Source organism: Schistocerca cancellata, chromosome 9 (genome assembly GCF_023864275.1).
Source record: "Schistocerca cancellata isolate TAMUIC-IGC-003103 chromosome 9, iqSchCanc2.1, whole genome shotgun sequence".
In the NCBI taxonomy this organism is placed as follows: domain Eukaryota; kingdom Metazoa; phylum Arthropoda; class Insecta; order Orthoptera; family Acrididae; genus Schistocerca; species Schistocerca cancellata.
In genome coordinates, this window is record NC_064634.1 from 15,368,255 (window position 1) to 15,382,563 (window position 14,309).

General features: G+C 43.1%; 1 protein-coding gene across 1 annotated transcript in view; it reads right to left on the bottom strand.

Annotated features, from left to right (window-relative positions):
• LOC126100964 (glucose dehydrogenase [FAD, quinone]-like) overlaps positions 1-14,309 on the bottom strand; it is a 176,447-nt gene that overhangs the window by 54,650 nt on the left and 107,488 nt on the right. The window contains exon 3 of the mRNA XM_049911626.1: positions 1,737-1,916. Within this exon, the coding sequence (XP_049767583.1) occupies positions 1,737-1,916 (180 nt within the window). The remainder of the gene's footprint in view (positions 1-1,736; positions 1,917-14,309) is intronic.

The window sequence follows — 14,309 nt, forward strand, 5'->3', positions numbered from 1 at the left end:
CTGCAATGGGGGCACGAGCTGTGATGAGTAACGGAAGTAACAATGCCAAAACTGAACTACTCACGTGCAGGTTGAATTGTGGCTGTACAAAATAAAACGAAGTGGAAAGATAACGATGATGAACGTGTTTGAGCAAATCATGCAGCTAAATGACAGTAAATGAAGGAAGTAAATTGCTTAATGGAACACTAGTACATAAACTAGGGTTATACCATTAGGCAGCCTAGTAGGATATACACAGAATGTGTTTATTACAGTACTGAATAATGAAAAAATTAAGGAATCAAGATACTTCAAAGTAGTGGAGTAATGAAAAGTCCTCAAACTTCGTTGGATAGGTAATAAGATACGAAATAACGGATGAAATTGTGCTGACAAAGAGGGGAGAGAATTAGATCAAGTTATGTTTAAAATGCCCATTTACGCGTGTAGTCCAAGATTTTCTGTGTGACTGTGCCCGCTGGCTTACTCTGTTACTGAGCAAAGGAATACTGAGAGGCAGAGGGCAATCAGAGCTGCTTCTTACTGCAACGTATCCTAAAAGGAGTGCTGAATTCTTCAGCTTTGGAAACAAGACTCCATATGAAGATTTAATAAATCTGACATACGTAGAGCTGTGCTCTGCCGAAACTACGGCTCGGTATTTTCCGCCACAGTACACAGACGACACTGTAAGTAGTAGGATTACCCGTAGCACTGGTAGAAAAGAAACGTAAATGAATGTGTGAAGGTGGGGCCGGGCCGTACCACTTCTCTCTCTCTCTCTCTCTCTCTCTCTCTCTCTCTCTCTCTCTCCTTCCCCCTCTACCCCCTTCCCTCTCTCACTCTTTCTTTTACGTAATTAGAACCGCACATCGTTCAGCGTTAGTCGATTGTGCATTTTATTTCCTTTCGAAACGCAAAAATACAAATTGCATTTTGTAAGTAATAAAAATTGACTACTTAGGTTCTGTGCTTTTTTGTGATCAAAGCAATTACTTTTGATGCAAGTACAGTGCACAGGCACAAACACACAAAAAAGTCTATATAATTATTGTTGTTCTGCACTCAGTACAACGTTCTTCGTCGTGATCAAAGGCACGCGTTTCCTGTTATTATTGGTAAGTGCGAAAGTGGTTCAGCAATAACAGACTAATGATTCATATATGCTGGACGAAGTATAGAAGCGATGTTTGATATGTTTTTGTTTCGCTTTTTTTATCTTTATTTGAGCAAATTGTGTTTTTACTACGACGTCCCTCTGTTTCGTGGTACAAATCAACACTTTTCGAGTAATGTTTAATTTTAAGTATCAGACCAGAGGATAACTATGTAGAACAAAAATGTCCCATAAGTTACGCGGCCCTTTATACATTCTCCATCAGTTTGTAGACTGTGCACCGCTTCCGGTTTCTAGGGGAATCTAGTAAGACACTGATCGCATACACAAATAGTGCGATCGGACCTGGGTAACGTCCGATAGATATGCAACACACTTAACCTAGAGGTAACTCGATCACGATCTTAACTGACCAAAGCTACCAGGAAAAGTAACGTAGTCTATGCTTGCTTACGACAGTCTACGGCGACCTTCGGTAGTTTTACAACTCCAGACACATGCAAGGGTTCACGGTACACTTCATAGCTGCTGTTGTGTGCAGCAAGCCTTCAGAGTGTGAAGTGTCAGGGAATTTGGTCGGCCTACGAATACGTGTGTGGGTGGGAGGAGTCGGGTGCGGCGTTCAGCCAGTGTTTACCTTTCCGCGCGGCCAGTTGCAGCGGCGGCCGCGCATGCCCAGGCAGGCGGTCCGCGAGGGCTCCGTCTTGTACTGCCAGTCGAGGCCGCTGAGCTGCAGGTAGGCCGCCAGCGACGGCACGTCCGACACCTCGTTCTCGTCGCCCCCGGCCTCCAGCAGCAGCACCGACCACCGCCGCACCTGCAGGACGACACGCAACTTGCAGGCGGGAAACTCACCTTCTGAAAACTTGCTCAAGTTTTGTCACAGTTTGACAACTGAAGACACGTGTGTCGGCCTGTCAAGACTTAAATAGTATTACGCTGAAGTGCGAGGGATTTTTTTTTTCTTCTTCTTGAAGGTCCGTCGGTCGCGAAATTAAAACCACAGCGAAAAGCCTGTGGAACTTTGCGCAGATGCATTGTGCAGTGTCTCTAGTGTGCCGGTCGATCGCGTCAAGTCGCACTTTTCATTCCTGAGTCCACAGTGAGGACGTAAAGTGCCTAGAACGACAGACTCGCCCGTCAAGTGTAAAGTACGTTCTGTCATTAGGTTTGTTCATACTGGGGGTCTCTGCCTGATTTCGTGGAACCCACACAATGCGACTGCCGTGCGTGATAGCAAAGTGAGCAGTGGTGGAGGAAATTCGGAGGAAGACGTGGAGAAACTAGTGTCCGTGACGCGAGTGATGACAGAGAGAAGTGAGTGTCAACTGACGAACTTGTTGGGAGAGTGGAGCAGGCGACTCGAGAAAATCGTGTGTCAGGGGAATTAAGAACAGGCAAAGAGGAATGTTGTAATCAGGCACTGTCCTCCTTCGTGACAGTACTCCACTCCATCCTGAAACTGCAAAATGCAACTCCAATAACAGCTGTTAGAAACAATGTGTTCCACAGATTCAACGTATTGCTTAAGCTGCAGAAATGCCTGCAAGTGGAACATCAATTGGGTTGGTGCGTAAGTTCTTAGCGTTTTTCAAAAAATGTACACTTAACATAGACTTTTACTATGAATAATATATTCTCCTGCACTACTTACAACAGTCTGCTAACACTGTGGTAACTTTTCCGTTTCACGACTGTAGAAATCACGTGGTTTTCAGGCGAAGACCTCGTCCAGCCATGTTCCGAGTGCATTTTCATCCGCGAAGGAAGTTCCTCGAATGCTGATCGATAGAGAGCGGAAACGGTGAAAATGTTAAGAGCGTAAGGGTAGATGAATAAGATGCGTGCGGAATTACTTCGCAACCCCAGACCTGCGTAGTATTTTTCGTCACTCTAGCACAACGCGCGGAGACGTCCTCCCGATCTAGCGTCACTTCGCGGTGTCGCTGGTCGTCATTCTCGGATTAATTCCGGAAGACGTCTCACTTGCTGACAGTAAGTTCCAGCAGTGGTGGTCACACCGCGGGGGAGAAATTCGTAGTACATCGCACCGTCCCTGTTCCACCAGATACGTAACATTATCGTCTGCGGATGCGTGCAGTTCTTTGTACGGGGCGTCGCTGCTTTGTTTGGGCTTAACCGTTCCTTTCTTTTCCTTATGCTAGTATAAGGACTCCATTTCTCGTCAGCGGTAACGATCCAGGACAGCAGCGGTCGGTGTTGTTCACGAGCCAACAGATAACGGGCATGCAGAGATGCAGCTGTGGCCACACTCTGACTTTGTGATTGTGGGCTCAGAGCGTGCAGTATACGAAAACTCCCGATTTCTTAACCTTCCACATTGTATGCAAACGCCATACAATGGTGGAATGGTAACAGTTTACCAAATTTGCCAGTTCGCGAGTATGCTAACGTATATCGTTGTGGATTAACATGTTTAAATTATCGTCATCAAACTCGAAGGTCTTCCTGAACGTGGACAGTCACTAATGTCAAAACAGTCCCCCTTAAAACGAGAAAACCATTTTCAAAATGTTCAAATGTGTGTGAAACCTTATGGGATTTATTTGCTAAGGTCATCAGTCGCTAAGCTTACACACTACTTAACCTACATTATCCTAAGGACAAACACACACACACCCATGCCCGAGGGAGGACTCGAACCTGCGCCGGGACGAGCCGCACAGTGCATGACTGCAGCGCCTGAGACCGCTCGGCTAATCCCGCACGGCAAAACCGTTTTCTTACCGAGCTCTGTCCACTGGCATTATTCCCACAAACGTAGCAAGTGTTTCCGGCTGCCTCCGCTGCCGTCACTCCTGTACTGAACTCAAACGGAAGAGTATGTCGGACGTGTTCCGATTTCTCCACTTGGCACGCTATTTTGTAGCATCCACAGCTCCATCTTCAACTCCAAACGACATAATGACGGTATAAAAACTCAAATAGCAACAGTGAACTACAAATAAAAAAGGACAATCGATAAATAAACCCAAAGCAATCGGAATAGCAACATGCAAAATAACAACGCTACGAAGTTATGCACCGACCCAGTAAAAATGTGTACATTCTGTACCGCAGTACGACTCCCACTGTATCAAACGGATATGCCAAACATCTCATGCCGCACTCCACGTAAGAAGGGACTGTTCTGTAGGAAACACAAAATGAGCACTGTGTCACGAGTGGCATCGCTGTGAAACCATAAAGTGGAAGAATTTTTTCTGAAAGTAGATGCACTTTGTTGGTTTACGTAGTGAGAAAATAAAAATTCCATCAAAAATTTTATTGCTTTTAAAGAAAAGTTAAAGGTTACTGCCTGAACTATTCCTTCGAAAAGAACAAAGCCGATTTCATTCTCCATCATTGTCCTCTCAGCCCTTCTGCTCCCTGCTCCGCCTTTAACGATCTCATCATGGAAGGCACGTTAACTCCTTAGAGAGAGAGAGAGAGAGAGAGAAAGAGAGAGAGAGAGAGGTAGGTTTCAAGATGCAGGCAAGCAATAGTTCCATACATGGAAGACGTAATCATTGAGCCATTAACAGAGTTCGTGGTGTATGACATGGCGGCCGGCCTCGAAACGCGTGTTGGCGTGAAGAAGAAAGACATTGTTGTCAAGCAGGTCACTGAGGCTGTCTGTCGTCTGTGTTTTCTCGTTCTGCATTGTATTGCTTTACCCTTAGCTGCACAGCGAACCTGCTTGAGCGTTGATGATGTTTGGTTTGTGGGGCGCTCAATTGCGCTGTCATCAGCGCCCATACAAAGTCCCAGTTTTGACACAGTCTAGGGTTTTTTTTACGGTCCAAGGGAGGTACTGTCACGAATGATGATGAAATGATGAGGAAACACAAACACCTAGTGCCCGGACAGAGAAAAGCCCCAACCCGGTCGGCGGGAATCGAACCCGGGAACCCGAGATACGGAGACAGCAACGCCAGCCACTAGACTGCGAGCCGCGGACTGCTTCAGCGTCACACACGATTGCCGCTCATTAATAATGTGTACGATCTAAAGAAAGATGTCAGAACCCTGGGACGTCACAAATTCTCATTTGATGCAAAAAATTTTGTGGAAACATATGGCTTAATACAACTACGTTTCAATACAGAGCGGAAATTAAGTAGAATGGTTTCTGCGGTAGTGACGCAATGACAAAATACGGTCGCTAGTACCTGGGAGCAATGCCGATCTAACTCAGGCACGTACCTTCCACTAGGAACGAGCGAAGCAGAAATTGAATTTCGTCTGGACTAGCAGGTACACTAAGGGTATGACAAGGACACTTTTCCGATCTCGACTCTGAAGCTGGTGTACAGCTCAGGCTGAATACTGTTTACGTGGCTGCATTGGATGCCCATCTGCTTGGAGTGATGAGAACAACCTTAATAGCTCTCAGCTCACCTGGCAGCCCATCTAGACACTCATTGAATTACCTGAAGTTCGGAGATCTACACATACGGTGCTCGCCATATTGATTCTTTCCTCTCTTGTATATATTACAAATATTTAGTGAAAATACATATCCTAGAAAAATTAGCTGCCACAAAAGCTTTAATTTGTGAAACAAGTATTTGCACCTTTCTGTCTTCCTTCACATATAATTCCTTGCTATATTTTCCATGGAATGAAAGAGGTAACACGGCAGCGGAATTGATGGCACCCGTAGGAAAGGCCTACTTTATCCACAGTTTATCACAGCAAAAATATGCGTCATTCGCAGTTGGTTTATAAAAACTGTTATTGATGACAATATTTAGAAGTGTAATTGAAACAGGTAACGAACAGACTAAGATATGCATACGTATACATCCAAAACAAACCCATACCTGATAATTACCAGTATTTTCACAACAAATGAGAATATTTTAATATTTCGTGCAAAAAGACATTAATCACAAGCTGCAGGTAACTTTGCTATCTCAAAATTTTAAAGCAGAGACATAATATTATGATTCACATAAACTGAAAATACTACATTTATTTCTCGCCATCTTGTCAGCAAATAGCAACCACCAAAATTCAGTTGCCGAAAGACGTCATTGTAAACCAACTGTTGTCCATGATAAGTGAACATAATTGTCAAATTAGAGTAGTCATTGTTTAAATTTTGATAATAACAGTATGGCGAAAACATGCGTCGTTTTTGAGCTGGGAAAAATTGCAAAAAGTACTTCGATACTGATGGAAACAACTACAGAATCCCTGATAAATGACATTTACAAATGTTATTTGTTTAAAAAGAGAGCAGTTACTTTATAACAAAAAAAAAAAGAAATTGCCATCTCTTTGTGTGTTTGTGGGTGTATATGTAGGTCTGTGTATAAGGGTACTTACTTTCAGGAATAAAATACTGTTGGGGTAATCCCAGCAACTTTCTTTTTTGGAAGGTGAGGGTGTGACTAGTGTAACAAGTAAAATTAATTACTGCGAATAAAGAAGATAACGGGAAATAAAGAAATTGAAACAATGCATATGTTACGATTATCACTCATTTCTAAGGATCTCCTTTTTGATTTTGAGAGACTGCTCTTCCACAGAGACCATATCAATGAATCATATCGGCAATGTACTACATACTATAGGGCGGATTTTAGATCACCACCAGATATCTTAACGCTGACTGTCAAGAATGGGTTTGGCAATAATTTATTTATTGTTCCGTCTAGAGCAATGGTTCCCAACCTGTGGGTAATTACCTTTTGAGAGGTAAAGTGAAATTTTATTAGAGATAAAAACAAAAGGATTCGATTGGATCAATAAAGTAAATAATTTTTAAAAGGTCATTGCTATTGTTATTTCACAAGATTACAATACTGATTAGCAAAGTTACCAATCATTAGCATTTTTTTTCAAAAACTTGCATTATCGTGTGGCATATTGTTTTGGAGGTTATAGCTTTTGAAACGAATATAGGTACCTAGGCCACCGAATACACACATACTGAATGTATTCGCACTTACGAATAAGGACAACCAACAGCTGTAGAATGGAATGACGACAATGAAAATTTGTGGCGGACTGAGACTCGAACCCGGATTTTCCGCTAATAGCGAGCGTTCGCCTTACCATTCTGCTGTCCGTACACGACTCACGGCCAGACACGAAACCTCTAGATGTCGTGAACCTTCCGTCTACGACCTGTGTTCGAATATCCGTTACGTATGTTCCCGTACAGGTCACACGTTGTACTTGAAAATCGCTTGCTCGGTATCGGCAGAGAAATACGATACTGCAGTGCCTGACTTATTTCGATTACGATGCAAAGTTCCTCTGGACACGCATGTATGACCGTATTTCATAACGGCTGTAGTAGTTGCTTTGGACACCTACAAAAACTGGATACAATTTATTTTTCGCTATTTTAAAAATAAAAATCTTTAGATAAAATTCTTTTTCACTCTAAAGTTTAGTTAGGCAATAATGTTAATGATTGGGACGATGGGGTGAGCAGGATGGTGGGGGAGGTGAGGGGGAGACAGTAGTTAATATATGTTTACAAGTAGTGGTAAAGGCCTCGGAAAGGCTGGAGCCTACAGTCCTGAATATTTCGTCTCAAATAACTTCTGTCTAGTTCAAGTTATTTCTAAACTCCACTTAACACGAGTAGTCACGAGGGGTCCGGGAAACGAAGACCAACGTGTTTTCGTAACTTCATTAATCTCCGAGATATGGAAAGCAGCTGTGATTTTTAAGAGGAACTGTCGTAATTTTTTGCATCAGAACAGCAGGTCTGTGTGAGACATATTCGTTGAGATAACTGTTATGAACGATTTGACGTGAAATTACGCCGTAGAAATACATTGAATATGCAAATTTTGTCCTGTAGTGCAGATTTTCACGGCCAGGATTTAAAGTTTTGGCGATTTCTGTTTTATGCTCATTAGGACGTTGCCCAAGCTATGTTTCACTGGCTAACGTTTCACCTCATAATGCTTGATGAGTTTGTTTGAGTTTGAAAATTAACTGAGTACTTCTTTATACCCCTGCCGATGTCTCCAGGTGATGTGAAGCACATACCTTAGACAACATCTTAATGTATATAAAATAGAAATGAAAAAAATGGTTCAAATGGTTCTGAGCACTATGGGACTCAACATCTGTGGTCATCAGTCCCCTAGAACTTAGAACTACTTAAACGTAACTAACCTAAGAACATCACACACATACATGCCCGAGGCAGGATTCGAACCTGCGACCGTAGCGGTCACGCGGTTCCAAACTGAAGCGCCTAGAACCGCACGGCCACAGCGGCCGGCAAATAGAAATCACCAGAGTCTTTGTCCTGCTGTAGCGGCCAGACGTTTACTGTATTCTCCAACCTACCTGCATCAAACCAGTCTCAGGACTGAACACCACAACAACAACAACGTCGAGAGTGGCGTAAACATCACTCTTTGCTTGCCTCGGCTATACTGCTTGACGTGAGAAACGACGTTACATAAAAAATAGAAAAGTTTTTAAAAACCGAAATTGGTACCTGTATATAGGCGGCAATGAACTTCGGAAAAAACGTTGTTCTTAGTCGCGATAACACTGCTCCCTATTCGCCTATGTCAAAAAACATATAACACACATATTTAACGAGTCGAGTCATAAAATGTCATTTGAGGCGAAAAGTTTAAGAGTTGTTATGTTATGTGTTAATATCAGTGTTACAATCAACTTATAAAAGATTTTGCTTTATAATTTGTATGCTATATTAACACTATTAAAAAGAAGTACATGAACCTTGGCCCTCGCCGTTGGTGGGGAGGCTTGCGTGCCTCAACGATACAGATAGCCGTTCCGTAGGTGCAACCATAACGGAGGGGTATCTGTTGAGAGGCGAGACAAACATGTGGTTCCTGAAGAGGGGCAGCAGCCTTTTCAGTAGTTGCAGGGGCAACAGTCTGGATGATTGACTGATCTGGCCTTGTAACACTAACCAAAACCGCCTTGCTGTGCTGGCACTGCGAACGGCTGAAAGCAAGGGGAAACTACAGCCGTAATTTTTCCCGAGGGCATGCAGCTTTACTGTATGGTTAAATGAGGATGGCGTCCTCTTGGGTAAAATATTACGGAGGTAAAATAGTCCCCCATTCGGATCTCCGGGCGGGGACTACTCAGGAGGACGTCGTTATCAGGAGAACTAAAATTGGCGTTCTACGGATCGGAGCGTGGAATGTCAGATCCCTTAATCGGGCAGGTAGGTTAGAAAATTTAAAAAGGGAAATGGATAGGTTAAAGTTAGGTATAGTGGGAATTAGTGAAGTTCGGTGGCAGGAGGAACAAGACTTCTGGTCAGGTGACTACAGGGTTATAAACACAAAGTCAAATAGGGGTAATGCAGGAGTAGGTTTAATAATGAATAGGAAAATAGGAATGCGGGTAAGCTACTACAAACAGCATAGTGAACGCATTATTGTGGCCAAGATAGATACGAAGCCCACACCTACTACAGTAATACAAGTTTATATGCCAACTAGCTCTCCAGATGACGAAGAAATTGAAGAAATGTATGATGAAATAAAAGAAATTATTCAGACAGTGAAGGGAGACGAAAATTTAATACTCATGGGAGACTGGAATTCGACAGTAGGAAAAGGGAGAGAAGGGAACATAGTAGGTGTATATGAATTGGGGCTAAGAAATTGAAGAGGAAGCAGTCTGGTAGAATTTTGCACAGAGCATAACTTAGTCATAGCTAACACTTGGTTCAAGAATCATGAAAGAAGGTTGTATACACGGAAGAACCCTGCAGATACTAAAAGATTTCAGATAGATTATATAATGGTAAGACAGAGATTTAGGAACCAGGTTTTAAATTGTAGGACACTTCCAGGGGCAGATGTGGACTCTGACCACAATCTATTGGTTATGACCTGCAGATTAAAACTGAAGAAACTGCAAAAAGGGGGGAATTTAAGGAGATGGGACCTCGATAAACTGACTAAACCAGAGGTTGTACAGAGTTTCAGGGAGAGCATAAGGGAACAATTGACAGGAATTGGGGAAAGAAATACAGTAGAAGAAGAATGGGTAGCTCTGAGGAATGAAGTAGTGAAGGCAGCAGAGGATCAAGTAGGTAAAAAGACGAGGGCTAGTAGAAATCCTTGGGTAACAGAAGAAATATTGAATTTAATTGATGAAAGGAGAAAATATAAAAATGCAGTAAATGAAGCAGGCAAAAAGGAATACAAACGTCTCAAAAATGAAATCGACAGGAAGTGCAAAATGGCTAAGCAGGGATGGCTAGAGGACAAATGTAAGGATGTAGGGGCTTATCTCACTAGGGGTAAGATAGATACAGCCTACAGGAAAATTAAAGAGACCTTTGGAGAAAAGAGAGCCACTTGTATGAACATCAAGAGCTCAGATGGGAACCCAGTTCTAAGCAAAGAGGGGAAAGCAGAAAGGTGGAAGGAGTACATAGAGGGTCTATACAAGGACAATGTACTTGAGGACAATATTATGAAAATGGTAGTGGATGTAGATGAAGATGAAATGGGAGATACGATACTGCGTGAAGAGTTTGACAGAGCACTGAAAGACCTGAGTCGAAACAAGGCCCCGGGAGTAGACAACATTCCATTAGAACTACTGACGGCCTTGGGAGAGCCAGTGCTGACAAAACTCTACCATCTGGTGAGCAAGATGTACGAGACAGGCGAAATACCCTCAGACTTCAAGAAGAATATAATAATTTTAATCCCAAAGAAAGCAGGTGTTGACAGATGTGAAAATTACCGAACTATCAGTTTAATAAATCACAGCTGCGAAATACGAACGCGAATTATTTACAGACGAATGGAAAAACTGGTAGAAGCCGATCTCGGGGAAGATCAGTTTGGATTCCGTAGAAATGTTGGAACACGTGAGGCAATACTGACCTTACGACTTATCTTAGAAGGAAGATTAAGGAAAGGCAAACCTACGTTTCTAGCATTTGTAGACTTAGAGAAAGCTTTTGACAATGTTGATTGGAATGCTCTCTTTCATATTCTAAAGGTGGCAGGGTAAAATACAGGGAGCGAAAGGCTATTTACAACTTGTACAGAAACCAGATGGCAGTTATAAGAGTCGGGGGGCATGAAAGGGAAGCAGCGGTTGGGAAGGAAGTGAGACAGGGTTGTAGCTTCTTCCCGATGTTATTCAAAAATGGCTTCAAATGGCTCTGAGCACTAAGGGACTTAACATCTGTGGTTATCAGTCCCCTAGAACTTAGAACTACTTAAACCTAACTAACCTAACGACATCACACACATCCATGCCCGAGGCAGGATTCGAACCTGCGACCGTAGTAGTCGCGCGGTTGCGGACTGAGCTCATAGATCCGCTAGACCACCGCGGCCGGCGATGTTATTCAATCTGTATATTGAGCAAGCAGTAAAGGAAACAAAAGAAAAATTTGGAGTAGGTATTAAAATCCAGGGAGAAGAAATAAAAACTTTAAGGTTCGCCAGTGACATTGTAATTCTGTCAGAGACAGCAAAGGACTTGGAAGAGCAGTTGAACGGAAAGGACAGTGTCTTGAAAGGAGGTTATAAGATGAACACCATCAAAAGCAAAACGAGGATAATGGACTGTAGTCGAATTAAGTCGGGTGATGCTAAGGGAATTAGATTAGGAAATGAGACACTTAAAGTAGTAAAGGAGTTTTGCTATTTGGGGAGCAAAACAACTGATGATGGTAGAAGCAGAGAGGATATTAAATGTAGACTGGCAATGGCAAGGAAAGTATTTCTGAAGAAGAGAAATTTGTTACAATCGAGTATAGATTTGTCAGGAAGTCGTTTCTGAAAGTATTTGTATGGAGTGTAGCCATGTATGGCAGTGAAACATGGACGATAAATAGTTTGGACAAGAAGAGAATAGAAGGTTTCGAAATGTGGTGCTACAGAAGAATGTTGAAGATTAGGTGGGTAGATCATGTAACTAATGAGGAGGTATTGAATAGGATTGGGGAGAAGAGGGGTTTGTGGCACTACTTGACTAGAAGAAGGGATCGGTTGGTATGACATGTCCTGAGGCATCAAGGGATCACAAATTTAGCATTGGAGGGCAGCGTGGAGGGTAAAAATCGTAGAGGGAGACCAAGAGATGAATACACTAAGTAGATTCAGAAGGATGTAGGTTGCAGTAGGTACTGGGAGATAAAGAAGCTTGCACAGGATAGATTAGCATGGAGAGCTGCATCAAACCAGTCTCAGGACTGAAGACTATGCCCGCTACGGCCCCTGCGGTTTCATGAACTTCCGATAGGTGGCGGCGCCGTACGTGGTCTTGAGAATGGCGTCCGTAATGAAAATGCGTTCCAAGCAAAGGGCTGTTCATCGAGTTACTTTTGGCGGGGAACCAGAGCATCGCACATATTCATAGGCGCATCCAGAGTGTGTGCGGGAGCCCGGCAGCGACCTGAAGCACGGTGGATCGCTGGGTGATGATGATGATGTTTGGTTTGTGGGGCGCTCAACTGCGTGGTCATCAGCGCCCGTACAATTTCCCAACCTTTGCTCAGTCCAATTTCGCCACTTTCCTGGATGATGATGAAATGATGAAGACAACACAAACACCCAGTCATCTCGAGGCAGGTGAAAATCCCTGACCCCGCCGGGGGATCGCTGGGTGGGGGTCTGTCGCCGTCGCCGTCGCCGTCGCCGTCGCAGCTGGGTCGCGCAAAACGAACTGCTGCTGGCCAGGGATGGCCCTCCCGCCAGTGTTAGTATGCTTCTTACGTCTTGTTTGCTCTGCCCGTCATGGGTTATTTTGTTGCCTAGATAGCGGAATTCCTTGACTTCGGCTACTTCGTGGTCCCCAATTCTTATGTTAAGTTTCTCGTTGTTCTCATTTCTGATACTTGTCACTACTTACATCTTTCTTCTGTTTTCTCTCAATTCATTTTCTGTACCCATTAAACTGTTCATTCCAGTCAACAGATCCTGTAATTCTCCTTCTCATTCACTGAGGACAGCACTGTCATAAGCGAACTTCACCAATGATATTCTTTCATTCTGAATTTCAATCCAGCACTTGAATCTTTCGTTTATTTCTGTCATTGCTTCTTCGGTGTATAGACTGAAGAGTAGGGACAAGAAACTACACTCTTTTAATCCGAGCATTTCTTTCTTTATCTCGCACTGCTATTGTTCCCTCTTGCTTCTTGTAGATATTGAATATTACCCGTCTTTACCTATAGGTTGTCCCTACTTTTCTCATTTCAAACCTCGTGCACAATTTTACGCTGTTGAAAGCTTTTTCCTGGCCGACAAATGCTATGAAGAAATCGTGATTTTTCTTCAGTCTTGCATTCCTTTATCAACCGCAATGTCAGAACTGCGTCTCTTGTGTCTTTCCCTTTTCTAAAGCCAAAGTGATCATCTCCTAACACATCCTCAATTTTCCGTACCATTCGTCTACATTTATTCTTGTCAGCAACTTGGGTGCAGGAGTTGTTAAGCTGATTGTGCAATAATTCTAACACTTGTCTGCTCTTGCTATCTTCGGAGACTGCAAAAGATTGGAATAAATTATTAACTTCCACTCAAACCTCCAGTTGTCAGACGGTCAGATCGGTATCAAAAGTTGTATATCAGCAGAGCATTAACCAAAAGCCCGATACAGTTCGTGTTATGTGCTGTCGTCCAGGAGAGCGTTCAAAAATGGTACAAATGGCTCTCAGTCATCAGTCCCCTAGAACTTAGAACTACTTAAACCTAACTAACCTAAGGACGTCACAAACATCCATGCCCGAGGCAGGATTCGAACCTGCGACCGTAGCGGTCGTGCGGTTCCAGACTGAAGTGCCTAGAACCGCTCGGCCACAGCGGCCGGCCCCAGGAGAGTGTGCGTAACTGGTTAGAAATAAGTAACATCTGACCTATGGAGCACAGGAAAAGCGTAACGTAGAGCTTCCGCGGGAAAGTCGGTAGACTATTAGTTTCTTGTGCCAAGTGTCACGGGTTCGAGCACTGATTACACCAATTTTTGTACTGCGGTACGCGTGAAACTGTTATATGTGACAACATTATTCCTGACATGTAAAAGAACGTTCATAAATATTAGTAACAATACTAGCAACAACAAAAACTACTAGTATTACTACCATTAATACTTCCACAGGTGTGATGCAATTGGGGTTTTTTTTTTTGTTCTTCCGTTCCCAATGTCTTGTTTATTCTGTGAAACTACAAATGTAGTCATAGGTTTTCTACTTTCCAATAAACGAAAGTGG